Genomic DNA, 17,581 nt, shown 5'->3' with positions numbered 1-17,581 from the left:
AGCCACATCACTGCACTGAGTGACATGCTCCTACAGTATAAAGAAACCTGGGCACTGTACTGTGGTTTGACAGTCCCACATTTATCCTGCTGCTGTCAATACTCAATAGAGCACCGAGTGTGTGTGTTAATCTATGGCTTAAAATAGGCCACGCAGATGCACTACTTCTGTTTGAATTATGTTCGCTAAAAACAACTGTGATTAAGTGTATACTGAACAGCCCAAGAGCTCAATGTCACAAGCAGGGTGGGGTGGTCAGAAGGTGTTGATAGGAAGTCATGGCTATTTTTAGTTTTATTTAATGGGATTTATTGAATATAAGACAAACAAATTAGAATGAGTTATGATGTATTGGAGGGAGTTACTACAAACTAAACTTGAACGCAGGCAATGATATTCAGCATGATTATTTAATCTTCAGTTGTTTTAGAAATCATAGCATTTGGTCTCATCTTCTTTGAGGTCAGCTGCAGTGTCACTCCCACACACACAAACACTCCCACAGCCGGGCATAATGGTAAAGGTTGTTTCAGGTTGTGTTAAGTGCCCCCTCTCTGGTCCCCTTCACTTAACCGAACCTTCATTAACAACTGCTGTTAATGCTGTTTATGCTGCTAAGGCACACACACACACACACACACACACACACACACACACACACACACACACACACACACACACACACACACACACACACACACACACACACACACACACACACACACACACACACACACACACACACACACACACACAGGGGTGTGTATTCAGGTGACATGTGCTGCACTGCTGCACCTGACTGTTTCTCCCTCCATCCACTGCATTTAGATTGTTCGAAGGGCTCTGTTGATCTGCTACATGGTCTTCTGGTTTGCGCTGAATTTATGCTACTGCATTTTTGAAACAGTGTTCAGTGTCACAGTGTGTTAAACATAAAAAGGAAACACAGATTAAACCATCATAAAGTTAATTCCTGCTTTCCGTGATCATCTCTGAGGTTTGTTGAGAGTCTCACACTTCTGGGAGATTCAGTGATGGTGGAATGTTGTTTAAGGAGTTCTTTATAGTCAGGGGAAGTCAAACAGGGAAAAGATCCACGTGGGCCGGTGTTTGGCAAAACGATGGTGCTGTAGAAGCTGTATCATGGGAAAGGAGGTGACGCAAACTTAGACCTCTTCAGGTTTCCTGGATGAAACATGCCAACAGTTTGATCTATGACACTGAATCCTGAAAAGGGTTAGGAAAAACAATTGTGCAAAAGTTAGTATTTATCTATTCATTTTATTTATTCAAGAAATGAAACTTGTATCCTTGAGAAAATGCTTCTTATATTTTCTATACCAAAAATGTTATACTGTATAGCCAGAAATCCCTGCTCAACATGAAACTCTGGAGCATTTCCAGACTGAATGTTTCTTCAATATCCTGTCAGAGCAATCAAATCACTTCTAACCGAGTTATCCAATGAAGCGCTAGAGGAGGAACAGAAAGGGATGTGACTGGGGGGGGGGAACCTCAACTAAATACTCTTTAGTCATGGTTGGAAATAGACCCCTTTGATATTCAATCACTAAATGCTTTCTGTAATTTTGCATTCTTTCAAAATCACCACTGTAGTGACTTGTATTATAATGTATCATATGAGTTTCCTTGATAATCTAAGCACTAAAAATCAAGTCTTCTTTGGTTGAGGTAGGAACTATGATTATAAAAATTCTAAGAGGATCTTTGGGAGACGCATCAGATTAATCTTTGACATTTGTAAAATAGATTGCGGGTAGGATGCAATGCCACTGAATAAAGATATATGGGATTTGATGTTTTAATCCGACTTCTCTTTTTCCGACCTCCCAAAAAAGCTGACATGCATGAAATACAGATAGATCATGAATCAAATATGTCAAAAATTGCTGACGGAAAGAAGAGCTGCTGATCAAGCACTGAGTCAGAGAGTAGTGTTTAGTTTTAGAGGAAGTTGAGAGTGATTGCAAACCATGTTGGTATTTTGATTTACAGTGTACCATAGAGAGCAGTGTATTTCAGTGCTTATGTGTGTGTAAATTCACTTACCTTCACAGAGGGTTGTGAACAGAGCCCAAGGAATGCAAACACAGTGTTGTTTTCTTTTGACTGGAAGAAGTCCTCATAGTCCTGCAGGGTGGGAAAGAAAGAAATGAGGATGTTGAGTGTTATACAATCTCTACAAGTGTGAAACATGGTTGTAAATGTCGCTGCCAAATAGGCCTTCCAGCGCTGCTTTTAATATCATTTAATGACGGTGACATTTCAGAGTAATGTTGGATTACCTTGGCCAGTGAGAGTGACGGCAGGCCGATCAGATAATCTGCCCCCCCCCCCCATGAAACTGGATTACGACAGGATTACGCAGTAGCATGCACTCTCAGCGGAGTACACAAACTGACTGATGGGATTCATTCACCAACAAAGGTAGCTTTACCTTACATGACTTATGTTGTCTAACCCTAACCCTTACATTAATGTGAACCATTGGTATAGCAATCTTGGACATTCACAATCATCCACGTGTTTAACGAGTCACTTTAAAATAGTTTTCAGGTTCTTATCCTGTGTTTTATCTTGTTATATGGAAAATATACAGTCTGTTTGTTTTTGTATCTCCACTTATATCATCACTTTACTTTTTTTCCGGTAAAATGTAAAGAACCATATTGAAAACCCATAAAAAACATTTGAAGTGAGCCCTTTATTTGCATTAACAGCAGCTCTAAGAACTGACTCTTCAGCTCTGTATTGCTCCATATTTGCAAAACCACACCCATTTTTGAGTGAGCCAATGAAGGATCTGATTTTATATATCTCTTGTAACTAAACCATGCGTAAATACCGTTTCAATTGACTTTAAAGGTATCGTTTAAAGGTTTTAACTGCTAAAGTCACTGCAGATCAGTATTTTGATGAGGGAATCCGTGTATTATTTGTATCTGATGTTCCATCAGCTCCTGTGTGATCATTTTTAATATTGTACAAATGCAGGAGGATGCATTGGGCAAACAAAAATTATGAAAATATGATGTAAAATTATGTGAAAAATAATGGCATTCAAATAAGGTCTTGGTAAATGTTTAGCAATGTATTCAAAATGTGTGTGTGTGTGTGTGTGTGTGTGGGCATGGGCAATTATAAATATTATTAAATGATATCTATCATACACCACAGTATTGATCCTCATTGAAGATCTGTGGAGGCAGTGGGTTGCCTTTCTCTGGGTGCTTGTCCTTAGGTATGTTGCGGTACATCCAGAGCCTCTGCTCCTCCAGCATGGTAATGTCTATTGCCTGGAAGCTGATTCGATTGGCCTCCAGGAAACCCACCACTGACTGTTGATGCTTCTTTACCTGGACAGAACAAAAGTGAACAAGAGAAAAAAAGAGGGTGGAAGAAGGTTAGAAAATAAGGGGAGGATAAAAATGTATGACAAGGGTACAGCACTTTATAATAAGCAAAAGTGAACAAATGCACTACACCCAACACCCCCCAGTGGCATAATTGTATATTGCCTTTATGTATGCATATGTATGTCCTTGTGTACATAAAGTACAGGTGGACACAACTGTATGTGTGTGTATATAATCCCTTCCGTCTCTGTGCACTGCTCCTAGCCGGCTGGGCATTTAATACACTCCTGCAATGACAAATGGTAAACTGACACCTATCAGACCAAGAGGGGTTTTCTCTCCCACTCACCCACACGCATGTAGTGTACTGTATGCATTGATCGCACATCCACTCTGTGGGTAATAGGGACATTAAGAAGGATTACTGATTAGCAGAGGAGTTTAGGATTGTAACCTGGAGGCTGACATTCTTCACTACAGTATGCTTCTAACCTTATCTTTCATCAAAACAGTTACTAGACTACAGGGCAGGCTATAGGCAGCAATTAGAAATAATTATTTATCAATGAAAACTCTTTAATAAGTTGGGGGAAAAAAAAAACTACAGGAATGTATGCAAGAGAATACCCTCTTCTTGAGAGTATGGAGCAGACTTTGCCTTTTGTGGTCTCGGATGGATGCAAGCAGCTCCCTACAGTATTGACCTGTGTGTGACTTGGACTGCATGACAGTGTTTGTGAATTTTGTGGGAAAGCAAAGTCCGAGGATAATTTTAGAAGCCAGAAAACTCCCACACTAGGTCATAAACATAAACATCAGATAGAGAGAGACAGGCCAGCTGTCTTAGACCTGCAACTGTCAGTGTTTCTGTCTTCTCCTCTTTGCCCTGATGGTCTGCAGTTTTAAACCATTGTTGTGCCATTTTTTTTATCTATCTTTCGATCTTATATTGCGTATAACGTGTGATTATTCAAAGCTTGTTTATAGCAGTTATTAATTTAATATTCAATAGCAGCATCAAACATCATGTAAACATGCTTTTTATTCACAGCATCCAATTTGTTGCAATCATTCATTCTCTTTTGTCTCCATTTGAATGATCTATGCAAAGGTGACTTGAATTCTACCAAAATGCATGAGGAGCATCATTAACATCACAAAAGGCTAATTAAACAATACAATTTGGCGGCAAGACAGTGTGAATAAATAATAAAAATAATTGGGCTTTCCCGAGACTAAATGTTATCATCTATAATCCGGTTCCTAAAAAACATTTTCTAGAAATTCTGTCTTTGAAGCAGAAGATGAAAAGTAGCAAAATAAAAGTGTATGTGTGTGTGTGTGTGTGTGTGTGTGTGTGTGTGTGTGTGTGTGTGTGTGTGTGTGTGTGTACACATGGGCATTATTTTAGGAAGACTGGAAGGCACAATGATGCTATTGTTCTACATAAAAAGACAGTGAAGCATTGTCCTGGATATTCAGTTATAGACACAAACCCAAACTAGACTGCAAGTAATCTGTTGTCTCCCTCTAAAAGCTTCCCTGTGTGTGATCATAAAACAACTTTGTGTGGACTGTCGAACCCCACAAGAAGATAAATGATAGTTACTGAGTGTCTTAAAAGAGACAAATGGCTGTTTTGTTCTGGTCAAAAGGTTAAAACTCCATATAGTCACTGGTAGTAGTTTATACTGTGCGTCACAGTGCTGGTGAACGGCATAAATGATACGGTCGTCCTCTGAGGTGAAAGGCAGGCAGCATGGGTCTGAATAATGAACGAGGTGCCCACTGTGAGTGAGAGTGAGAGTGTGTTTCAGGAGGGAAGGATGAGTTTAGATTTTGTGCGTGTGTGTGTGTGCAGGATTTAAATGTGTTGTTTTCTTGTTAAGAAACATAAGTAGGAGGTTAAGTGTGATTTCCCCTCTCAATTTACCCCAATAAACTACTTTCAACCTGCACTACACATTCCTTGTCAAGACAATGGGATCATTATGTCTTCTCAGAACCATCATTTCACCATTTATTGGATCAGATGATGTGAAGATATGTCACTGTGACCATTTTTAAATGATTAAAACTTAAATTCAAAACACAAATCACTAAATGTAAACACCACACACATACTGAAGAGAGGGGGATAACCTCGTTTGCACTCATTGTGGGCGGATCATTTCCGCCCCACTAACCTACTGACGATAAACCGTGAACTGCTCCTTTTTTATGGGGACACGTCGTCTACTACTTCTTTGAGTGTGTCTTTTCCTGTTTACATATCCCTGCATTTGTGCTTGTGTGTTATCCAGAGTTCATCTCCTGACTTCAGGCTTTCATGTCGTCTTCCTGCATTTCTGTTTAACCCGTCTACAACTATAATATGTCATAATCCTCGCCTTTATGTGCGTACATCTACGGTATGTCACATTCAATCAGCTGAAGGGTCCAGTCTCACCTTTCTTCTTCATTCAATCACTTGTAACTCAAATCAGAAGCATTCAGAGTAAATTACATTCACATGAGCTCAACACTCACTTAGCTGACCTAAATGGTGGACCTACTCAAGCGTGCATGGCTGTACTTTGTGTGTGGATGTGTGTCAGTGTGAGAAAGAGAGTCTGTGTTTTTCAAATGTATGTGTCCTAGGGTTAAAAATAACTCCTTTCTAAACACTTGGAGATTGGGCTGCTCTCTTCTTGACCCAGAGCATGTTAAAATAAATATATTACTCATTTGTTCCATTACATAATTCTTTGAGCATTCATGCAGGAGTGTTGTTTAATGATTTGCTGCTCACGCTCAGCATCAGCTGGGCTTTCTCCATAGTATGTGTGGTTTACCAAGAGGCACAACAGGACTAGAGCTGCAACTAACAGTTCTTTTGTTATAATAGATAATGAAAAAAACTGTTAGTTGCAGCTCTTGTCCTGTAACTATAATCAATAGTTTTTGATCCATTCATTTTTAGAAAATAGTGAAAAATGGAAATCACAATGTCTAAGAACCAAAAGTGATGTCGTTGAATCTGTTTGTGTTTTTTTAGCCCGACCAACATTCTTCATCACAAGCATCTTTAATTTGTGATATAAAAACAGCAAATGGGCAAGGCTATCACATTTGAGATGCTGAAATCACAGCATTTTAATGATTTAGATTATCAGCTGGTCAGTTAATTATTTCAGAAGACTACCAATCAAGTGTCCAGACATAAAGCGTTTTGTGTTTAGATTAAGCCCAGCTGCTGTTCAGCAGTTGCAGGGACTCTTCCTAGATGTTTAGCACACATGAGAATAAGATTCCTCCAAAGAAGTGAAGAAGCATATTGTTCCTCAGGTCTACCTGTCCTTGATAATGCTTTCAAAATAAAACAAAAAACTTGAAGCTTGAACAATGCCCCGAAAGTTTGAAACTCTAACAATGCCTTAATTGCTTATTTAAAAAAACTAAAAAAAAACTGGAGTATACTCCTATGAGTGTTTAATAGCCATCCATCGCCTCCTCAATTTCCTGGTCACACACATGTGATCTAAAGGCTGTTTGGGCATCCTTCATTATTGTTGTTAAGACTGTGTAAATCACATAAAACTCAATTATTGCCTATTATAATTGTGAAGACTAATATCGGCCTACTGTTGTTTGTGTTATTCTGCCTCGTACATCCTAATTCCGAAGGGATGCAATTTGACCGTATTTGTACTATGTTCTGAATACAGGAGGGAGTTGTAAAAAAAAAAAAACAACAACAACAAAAAATTATATAAAAGAATTTATAAATTTATAAAAAAAATTTTTTTTTAAATGCAGCAAAGATAAATTCAACAGGCTAAAATGACACGTGCACTGCCTAGACCACAGAAGAAGACGAAGTCTATCAAATATTAAAAAAAAATAAAAACATGCATGAGCAATCTTCCCACCTGTCTGAATGATGCTGGTTAATTTTCCTGCTTGTCAAGGCGAAAACAGGCGCACTCGTAAGTCCGGTTGCATAATTACATCAAGGTTTTCTAACCGCCTCCAATCTTTATCAGAAACAGTCAGCAAGTTTTATGACACATTTGCAAACACTCACCGCGATAGAGCCAGTTGAGGAGGCGATATACAGCTTGATGACCATTTTAATCCCAAATTGATGTCAGGCAGTCGACAAAACAAACTGCTCGGTCGCAGCAGCAGCAGCAGCAGCAGCAGCGCCTCGAAAGACGGTTAAATAACTTCAATCTGGTCGATGTGCTTCAAACGAGAGAAGATACGCGGCTCCAATATTTAAACGGAGCCATGATAATATAACAGCGTGCGCTCCTGCTCTGCTGACTGTGGTACTTAAAGCCCGTCAACACACATGCAACACTCCTCACAGGAACGATACACTTCCGTCGTAACTTTCAAAATAAATAATTAGTCAAACGACATGGATTCTCTCCAGAGGAATTGATACACCACTTTATATATATATATATATATCCCATATATTCCCACACACAACCATGTACAAATATTATTGAACCTACTGAAGACATAAAGTTTGAATTATAATCTGGTTTCAGGATCCCAAGCATTTTAATAGCACAAATTCGGCTACCCGTTTATTTTGAAAGGCATACTAGCCTACTTCCTACATCTAATTTGTTTAGGATTATGTCCGGCACCTTGACAGTTATATTCCCAAAATAGTTTCAGGTAGCTGCATTATAAATAGGAAAATGTAGTTCTCTAGATTGTAGTAGCTTTCTGGGAATCAATTCGATTTTTGTTCGGTTTGTGACTGAACAGCATACTATATTACCGGTTTAAATTAAATTAGGGACTGTCTCAGTCTGTTTGTGGATACGCTTTACTTTAGAGATGGGGGCATTTTGAGCCTTTCCATTTGTTTTCATGTGTAGTACTACAACGACATTAATAAAAAAAATCTAGCCGTGCATTTCACCAGCTTTGAGTATTTTATTCATATTTGGATGCAAATAGAGATCATGGATATCTAAACTTTTCTTTTTAATCCTATACATTTTTTTAGGATATTTTATTTTGCAATACATGCTGCTGCCAATAAAATAAATGACAAAGTTTGCATATATATATATAGGATTCAAAACATATATAATTGAAAGTGTCTTATGTGGTTTCTTATGCTGTGCATATAAGTGTGCTTATATATATATATATATATATATATATATATATATATATATATATATATATATATATATGCAAACTTTGTCATTTTATTTTATTGGCAGCAGCATGTATTGCAAAATAAAATGCAGAGCACCATATCCTCAAATTTATATTATATATATATATATAATAATAATAATAATAATACACGACCCGCTGAGATGTGCGGTTGGTTTCAGCCAACACATTTCGTTGTCTTCACCAGTCAGCTGCTCTTGACAACAACAATACACCTGTCAACAGCACAAGGCCTACTTTAATCCAATCATAGTAAGCATCTCTTTTCTATATTTGTATATATATAAATTTGAGGATATGGTGCTCTGCATTTTATTTTGCAATACATGCTGCTGCCAATAAAATAAAATGACAAAGTTTGCATATATATATATATATATATATACACACACACACACACTTATATGCACAGCATAAGAAATTTCCCCTCGGGGATTAATAAAGTGTATAAAATAAAAAAATAAAAAATAAAAATAAGAAACCACATAAGACACTTTCAATTATACATGTTTTGAATCCTACACAAACATTAAACAAATGTGTGGTGCCAGTATATTCTTCTTTATCAATATAGATATAACAATAATATGTATTGACACAAGCATGTTTTTTTTTCTTTTCTTCACAACACGTACAACAGCGCCACTCTGGTGGTATACCGGTATTGCAGGGAGTGCTGCGGTTGCCATGGTGCAGCGTCAGCGGCGACACGCCAGCCTCGAGGCGTGGACGGGAAGAAAAGGTAGCAGGACGCCCCTGACCCAGCAGGACTCATTTTTGCGTCCGCTTTGACGTGTCAATGCGGATCATTACAGGACAGCGCATTGTAAAACGACAGCCGTGACTGTTTACTTCCAAAAAAAAAAAAGGGCGGACGACTACGCGCTTTGTTTCTAATGGTTGCTAAGTTAGGTAAAAAAAAAAAAAAATTCAAGCTAGCTCGCGAGCTATTGAAGCTATGTTGCTCAAATTAGCCGGTCGGGTCCAAACAAGCAGCTGGAAACGACGACAAAGTTTACGGGAAACCGAGCAGCACCGGCGATGCGTTTAAAGCCAGCGTGAAAACGGACGGGTCGGTAAACGCTACAACACAAGTCCACCTGTTGATTGACAGTCGTCTGTTGCTAGGCTAGCTGTCACTCACCCAGCCACGTTAGCTTCCTCGAGACACTTGTTGATATTTGTACACTGAATTACTTCTCTTATCTCTTAAATATATATATATATATTTTATAATACACGACCCGGTTGGTTCCAGCCAACACATTTCGTTGTCTTCACCAGTCAGCTGTTCTTGACAACAACAATACACCTGTCAACAGCACGCGGCCTACTTTAATCCAATCAGGAAGCCGCTTCAGTAAACATCTCTTTTCCAGATTTGTTTTCACTGCAGAGCTATTTTTACTTTAGATGTGATTTAGTGTCGTTTAGTTGTTTTTTTTTTTTTCACAATAATCACCTTTTTTTTTTATATCGTCAAAGGTTTGTGTTTTTTTTTTTTTTAGCATCAAAAAGTTCACTTTGATTGTAAAGTCTCTGTTGTTGTAAATCTATTCCTGTTTGTAGGTGTTAGGTTAGGTTAGGTATTTACTTTATTAATCCCCGAGGGGACATTTTTTTTCGCTACAGCAGCATACAGGAAGCGATAAGATAATAATAGAATAATAGAAAAGCAATAAAATAGCAGTAAAATAGCAGTAAAAAATATATAAAATATAAATATAAAATGCACAGTATATACAGTACAGTATATATCCATATATATTATATACAAACAACCAAGAAACACAGTCAACAGTGTTATTGTTGTGTGATGGATTTTGCCAGAGGTGAGTTATTGTACAGTCTTATTGTGGTCGGCAGGAGTGATCTCCTGTATCAGGAGTGATCTACTGTATCAGGAGTGATCTCCTGTATCAGGAGTGATCTCCTGTATCAGGAGTGATCTACTGTATCAGGAGTGATCTCCTGTATCAGGAGTGATCTCCTGTATCAGGAGTGATCTACTGTATCAGGAGTGATCTCCTGTATCAGGAATGTTCTCCTGTATCAGGAGTGATCTCCTGTATCAGGAATGATCTCCTGTATCTGTCCTTGTGACAGCGGAGCTGGAGGAGTCTTTTGGAGAAAGTGCTCCTCTGTCCCTGCAGCAGGTGGTGGAGAGGCTGGTCAGGATTATCCAATATGGATAATAGTTTGTTCAGCGTCCTCCTCTCCACCACCTTTTCCAGGCTGTCCGGTTTGCAGCCGATGATGGAGCCGGCCCTCTTAACCAGTTTGTTAAGTCTGTTGGTGTCGCCGGCTCCAATGTGTTGCTGTTCATTACGATGGGTAAAACAGGAATATAATGAACCTTGCAAATGTTTATGAGTGCAGATCATGTGTTCATGATAGCGGACCCTGTTTGACCCATAATGATGTAATAATTGTAAGTATTCTAGAAAGATATGTAATATTGTCGAAAGATAAATACAGAATGGGGCACCCTAAATATTAAATATGCAACACATACTTACTTAAAGTTCTACAAGATTATATGTCTATATTCTGTGAGTATACATGTGCATCTTACTGCAGTGAAAGGGAATTATCTAACTCTGTAGTAAGTCACCGGGGCAGACGGTGGCAGTATAGCAGTTTATTTTTTTAATTTTTTTTTTTGCAGGAGCAGTGGTGTGGAATAGTGATATCATACTTCATTCAGTCTCATGGAAAATTCCACCTCCTGTGTTGTTGCTTAGTGACCAAGACATAAAATACAGAAAGCCTGAGAGAAACCAATCGGCCTCGCTTTTTCTAACTGTTTTGGATGAATTTAAAGATTTTTATACTTGTTGGATAATTAAAAAAAAAATCAGACAGTTTACCGTGTTTTTTTTTTAATATTAGTCTTCAAAATCAGTTTAAGGGAAATCATGTACTGATAAGACTTTGTTAATGTTGAATTGTAACTCTGGAAAAAAAAAAAAATCCTGATGTAATTCAAAGTCTGTTCTGTTTCTCTCCCCGTCTTTATTTTTGAATTCAGCACGGCCTCTTAAAGTGACAACATGGAATGTGAAAACAGAACTGACCCGCATGAAGACAACCGGGATCTAAGTCGCCAGTCCCTCCGGAGCGCCAAGAAAGATTCTCGATCGTCATCCGTGCAGAAACACAAAAAGACATTTCGAGACAAGATCCACAATGAGGATGAAAAAGAGGTCAGTGTCGAGAGCAGATCAAAAACGAGGACATGGCATTCGGATCCAGATCGGGACCGGATGTCAGATGGAGAGGGAAGGAGAAACAGTAAGTCATTTTACTCCGAGGATTATGAGAACGAGTCTCCTTCGGCGCGCTCATTTTCATCATACTCGCGGTCCCGGACTCCATCTCCTTCCCCACGAAGAGGTGTGCGGGGAAAGAGGATTTCAAGCAGCTCTCTCCACAAGACAGGTAAATAAATGAAACGTAATACTCACCATTTAACTTCACTCAACTGTCCAGGTGATGGCAGTGTTAGGCAGATTTTAACATGGGGATTTCTGCAGAAAGAAAAAAAAAAAACATACAGTACTCGTATTAAAATCCGATTTTTATGAGCACTATTGTTGCATATACATTGATAAGCACAAAACACTTTCATCTGGATTTTGTAGTTCTGCCCCAGCACCCCGGCCGCGTTCTTACGATTCAAATTTGGTTTTGATGAGCCTTTAGCCACAATCAGTATTTCTACTCGTTGTGTGTCGCTGTATGTGTCCATGTTTTTAGGTAATGACCTGTAAAAGTAAGTGTTGTCGTTACCTTTTAAATTGTTTCTCCACAATGTGTTTCTCTCCCTTCAGGTGTTCTGGGGCGCCGGGGTGTGCCTCGCCCACAGCGTCCAGGCGGCCTGGCCCTGATCCAGCACCATCGCAGGGGAGTGCGTTCACAAAGCAAGGAGTCCTCACCAACCAAAGAGCTGGACCTGGTGACCAAGCGCATGCTTTCGGCCCGCCTGCTAAAGATCAACGAGTTGCGTAATGCTCTTGCCGAGCTGCAGCAGCGCACTGATGAACTGCACAAGGAAAATCGAATTCTCAGACAGGTAGGCCCGACTCTCCACTTATAGGTTCAATGTTCAATGTTCAATGTTCAGAGTTCCGACGACAGCAAACGCGCACACCTTTGCAGGAAAATCAGCCACAACCTTCGACCTTGAGAATATTCCCTTCCTGATCACCCTCAACACTTTCTGCAGTTAAGAAGTGCATTCCTTTTGCGTACCGCAGCTTCAGATGCGTCAAGAGAGAGCCCTGAAGCGCTACGACGACACGGAGAGCGAGATCTCCCAGCTTCTGTCGCGCCACGCCAACGAGATGCACGTGCTGCGCGAGCGACTCAAGCGGACGCAGGAACGGGAACGGGCGGCCGAGCGGCGGTGGAAGGACAGCGAGGAGCAGCTGCAGCGAACTCAAGCGACCAACACACGGCTAAAGAAAGTGGTCGACCGGCGAGAGTTAGGAGCCAGAGACGAGCTGAGCCGCAGCCTAGAGGAAGAGAAGACCCGGACCCAAGAGGCAGAACGCAAGATTAAGGTAAATTTATCACGGAGGACCCGTTTACCAATTTATTTTTTTTTGTCGTAACTGCATTTGTTAACAGGCGGTGCGCTGCGACGCTACAAGAATGCAGGAAACGCTCAAAGAAACGTCATTAAGCTGGAGTTACAGTTGAGAAAGTTGTTCAGTGTGAGTGTCGACAGCAAAACTGGAAACACACACTTTTGGCTCCTGTGTAGCAAATGAGAAGCTTCCGGTTCCCAAGTTTTTACAGTCATTTTGCAGGTAACACGACACACTTTAATCAGGCCCGCGTTCAGGTAACACGCATCGACCTTTCCTCTTCCGCGAAACAAATGAAATGGTAATTTGCTTTCATTCATTTCATCTATCCCGAGTCTTGGTTTCACTTTCCCCAACGGAACGGTGTTCGTGCGTGTGCGTGTCTTTGAAGGAGCTGGAGCGGAGCGTGGAGCTGAGCAGCAGCAGCTACCAGAGGCAGCTGGTCGCAGAGAAGAAGAAGACCATCAGCGCCCAGGAGGAGATCAGGAGTCTGCAGGAAGAGCTGGAACGACTGACCAATAAACTCAAGGTGCGTAATACACCACATCACGGCCGGTTTGAAAAGCAGATCGCTGATTATATGACCTTTTTTTTTTTTAATTTGGTTAATTTCTTCTGTTTTATTTTCTCAGGAGAAGGAGAGAGAACTTGATGCTCGAAATATTTATGCGAACCGCATGGTGAAACCCTGTGCAAGAAAAGATGCTGACAGTGGCACAAAGCGGAAAGGTACGACCTAATTGTCGATTGCTAAAAGCTTATTTGTGCAATTATCTGGAAATAATAAACTCCCGATTTCAGTTACGTCGCGACGAATCGCTGAATGCAATCCTTTGCGTTTGCAGTTGTACAAGCTTAAAGAGCTGAGAGTCAGTGGCGACGGTTCCCGGGAAAAATCACAAGAGAAGCACAGTTGGTGACGCGTCAGGAGCAGGACTCCTAAAAGTGACTCTTAATTTATACGCTCCTGTTTTTTGTGTAACATATAGTCCCCAGCAGGAACAGCACCAAGGCAGTGCAGACTGAAGGCAGGAGGTCGAGTCTGGATTTCCCCACGCCGCCACCCGCCGTCGCCGATGCCAACGAATGCAGCGAACGGGCGAATATCGACGGATACCTGTCACTCAAGGTGAAGTGTCTGCACGAAACTTCTCCCCAACATCCACACCGCTCATACCCGCTGCCGTTCAACTTCTTTTACCTGTTTCACTCGATCAATTTCTGCCAACAGGAGCCCGACAGAGTGGACAGACAGACAGAGACGGAAGACAGCCCTCAAAACATGGAAGAGCAGAAGAGGAGGGAGAAAGAGAGAGACCGGGAGAAAGAGTTGGTGAAGGAGAAAGAGGAGAAACAGCAACTCAACCAGGAGCTGAATGTCCTCGAAGAGAAGACAAAGAGACAAAGAGACGGTAATGACAAGCCGAAGACAAAGCACTATATATTCATCCAATAAAAAGCACATGAAAACAATAACAGTGACTTTTACTGAAATCTGACACGCACTTTGTCCACAGGTTTGGAGAAACAAAAGGACGAAGAGGACAGAAAGAGGACGAGTTACCTGTTTAGCCAGAAGGAGGAAGAGAGCTACAGGAAGCGTGGTCATGTCCAGGAAGAAGTGGGGAGGTGGAACCAGGAAACTCTGACCAATCAGCGAGCAGCGGAAGAGGCCCGTCGCAAAAAAGAACATTTGCTGGCGAAGATGCGAGAAATAGACCGTAAAAACCGGGGAACCCAGGACTCCGAGTTTGTGGAGTCAAGTCCCTCCGAGTCCAGTAAGGTTACCACTGACCAGTCTTCTCCACGTCCTGCCGAGCAGAGGAACCGCGACTCGATTTTCGGCCTCACGGAATCAGAGGAGTCGGGCGGTTTGCGTGCCGGCAGTAGAGAAGACGGAAGGAGGAGACCGGGCATCGAGGGTGGAGCAGGTCCAGCGGGGGCGGGGAGGAGAGCACCGCGGTCGCAAATCCCCAGTGACGACTTGGCATTTGGAGGTTACGCGCCCTCGTTCGGACACTCGGCTTCCCGCGCCTCCTTCGGCTTCCCTCCGTCTCCGCCTAAAGAAGACAGGGACTCTGCATTGGAAGCGACAGGGGTTCTCGATCTCAGAGGAGGGAAGACAGAGCCGGATAAGGGGTCAGAGAAAGGAGCGGGGAAGGACAAGAAGTCCAGCCTCATGCAGCAGCTCTTTGGCGCCGCACCTGCTGCCGACAGCACGAGCACCCTCAATAAAATGGAGGTCCTAAACGGGCCTCCGACCGCCAACGGGGTCCGCTCAAGAAGGGAAGGACTGCTCAGCTTTAGCTCAGGGTCTTCCACTCCTCCGGCGTCCTCCGTTAACACCTTACATGTTGCAGACAGCAGACCTGCCATCCGGGCCATCGCGTCATTTGATGATGACATAGAGGAACTGACTTTATAAAGTTTAAGATTGCAGACAGTCAGGCAATCACTTCTGCTATTACAACTATTGATTACCCATTAAAGAAAAAATATATAATCAGAAGAGTCAAACATTGAAGGGAAGAAACTTTCTGGAACGTATCCAAAATACCGCAGGACGTTATGAACTGTCTTTAACGTTTTATCTCAAGGGAAATTTGGAACTGAAGTTATTTCCAACGATTCCGGGTGCCGTCGAGTCGACAGATGAACGACAAAGATGGGTGTCGCTGTTGCCGACGCCGATTAGGAGCTGGTTTTGGACTTTCAAGACAGCGGCTTCTACAGAATTCACTTGCACTTTGTTCGATTTCAGGAGGTTTGTGTCGTTGCCTTCCAGTTCTTTTCTGGCACAATATAACTGGCAGTTCATTTAGCTAATCGAAGCAAAGACCAAATGCGTACCGGGAGACAAGTAACGCGGTCACGTTGAGCGGTTTTTTTGGATACAGCTCACATTACATTGCATTTTTAGCACTTAGCCAGGTTTTGTATAGTTTATGAATGCCGTTACTATCGGTTGCTTTATGAGCCCTGCATTTTTTTTTGAGTATCTTTATGTGGGCAAGATTCATTTTGTAAAGTTTGCGCACGCTATTTTTTTTTTTTTTTTTTCATCGAATTTTAGAGTTCACGCCATAATAATGTACCACCGAGTGATATGACAATCACAGTGTGCGTAGAGGGCTTGTGGAATGTCTGACAATTACATAAAATGAGGTACGTTTCAACTTCCTAAAACATTTGTGTTCCTGCAGGGTTAAAGTTATGAATATTAAGAGGAATGTATGATTAAAAAATCATCCACTACATGGATAAATTTCAATGTCTTATTAAAAAATAGAAGGGCAAGGAGTTTTATTGACACTTAAGTTGTATATATATATATGTGTGTATTTATGTATCCAAACCTTTGTTTGAGGACACAAACGTTATTATTATTTATTATTACATTTGTAGGCGATGTTACAACCACTGTCCCTAAGTGCTACATGAAGACCGCATGCTGTATTAAGTTGGAGGAAGTACGTGTGGACTTCAACACGGTAGTCGTGGTGTTTATAATGGCCTATGTTTTTCCACTATTGAACTTTACCACCATCTAGTGGACTTTAAGATGCATGACATTTAAGTGGGCCAATATCGCGCAATGTTAATGATAGTGACAAATATTTTGTGGATCCGCCCCGTGATTCAGATCCACTTCAAAACAGGAGTGGGTCCTTCCTCAGTTCACGCTATCGTCCACTAAGTTTCATTAAAAAAAAAAAAAAAATCCGGTTGGTAGTTTTTCTGTAATTCTGCAGACAAACGAACAAACCGCACCGAAAACAAAACCTACTTGACAGACGTAATAATAAAAGTATCAGGAGACTACAGTGGTTTGTGTCCTGCACTAATATGCCTCATGTGATGGTTGCCTATAGCACTATCGCCCAGCAAGACAATCAGCACTAAAACAAACTGTCACAGTCTGTATTGAAGCGAACTAACAAAATGCCCTAATTGTAATGTTTATTTATTTACCGAGTCCTTATTAATTTACATTTCACGACTCAAAACTTTCTTACTCTTACAGCAACTCTAAATGTGGCACCAAGCTGTTCCCGCTCCGAATCAATAAGATGTCAAATAAATCACATTTAATTTACATTTTGACATCTTTTTTTATTTATTCTGGTGGAATTCAGAATACTGATTTTGGTGTGAAACGTGTAACCAATAATAACAAAAAAAAATGTGTGTTTAGTCGGCCTGCATGTGAGGTTTTTTTTTTTTTACATTTTGTACTCATCTAGTGGTATTGTTTCCACACACAAAAAAAAAAAAATCTGTTGAATGACAATAAATATTTCCAAGATAATGCCTTGTTTTTAAACTGTGGCGCACTCCCACCGATATTCATGCAGCGGGAAGTCTTGATAGGGATTCCTGGGACGTCTCCAAGCAACCAGAACCTGACGCAAACACCACCTC

The 17,581-nt window shown here is 40.9% G+C and overlaps 2 protein-coding genes and 1 long non-coding RNA gene across 3 annotated transcripts; 1 reads left to right on the top strand and 2 right to left on the bottom strand.

The window, feature by feature from the left end:
- Window positions 1-760: 760 nt before the first annotated feature.
- Window positions 761-7,695, bottom strand: sh3bgrl2 (SH3 domain binding glutamate-rich protein like 2). Its single transcript, XM_069723525.1, has 4 exons — window positions 7,444-7,695; window positions 3,192-3,377; window positions 2,071-2,151; window positions 761-1,227 (listed from the first exon to the last, which is right to left on the bottom strand). The coding sequence occupies exons 1-4, from the start codon at window positions 7,486-7,488 to the stop codon at window positions 1,213-1,215; spliced, it is 327 nt and encodes a 108-aa protein (XP_069579626.1). The 5' UTR covers window positions 7,489-7,695; the 3' UTR covers window positions 761-1,212.
- A 1,573-nt stretch (window positions 7,696-9,268) lies between these two features.
- Window positions 9,269-17,417, top strand: lca5 (lebercilin LCA5). The gene is made up of 9 exons (XM_069723513.1): window positions 9,269-9,639; window positions 11,599-12,008; window positions 12,401-12,642; window positions 12,827-13,132; window positions 13,551-13,688; window positions 13,792-13,888; window positions 14,149-14,288; window positions 14,391-14,571; window positions 14,677-17,417. Exons 2-9 carry the CDS (start codon window positions 11,621-11,623, stop codon window positions 15,582-15,584), a joined length of 2,400 nt encoding a protein of 799 aa, XP_069579614.1. The 5' UTR covers window positions 9,269-9,639; window positions 11,599-11,620; the 3' UTR covers window positions 15,585-17,417.
- On the bottom strand, window positions 11,993-12,428 carry LOC138635835 (uncharacterized). Its single transcript, XR_011312182.1, has 2 exons — window positions 12,360-12,428; window positions 11,993-12,097 (listed from the first exon to the last, which is right to left on the bottom strand). It is a non-coding gene; the product is annotated as an uncharacterized lncRNA (long non-coding RNA).
- Window positions 17,418-17,581: the final 164 nt, after the last annotated feature.

This window comes from Brachyistius frenatus, unplaced genomic scaffold, assembly GCF_029030835.1.
Source record: "Brachyistius frenatus isolate BFR_SWC_R1_liver_20210118 unplaced genomic scaffold, ASM2903083v1 Contig_332, whole genome shotgun sequence".
In the NCBI taxonomy this organism is placed as follows: Eukaryota; Metazoa; Chordata; class Actinopteri; family Embiotocidae; genus Brachyistius; species Brachyistius frenatus.
This window is presented reverse-complemented; position numbering and strand designations above follow the sequence as displayed.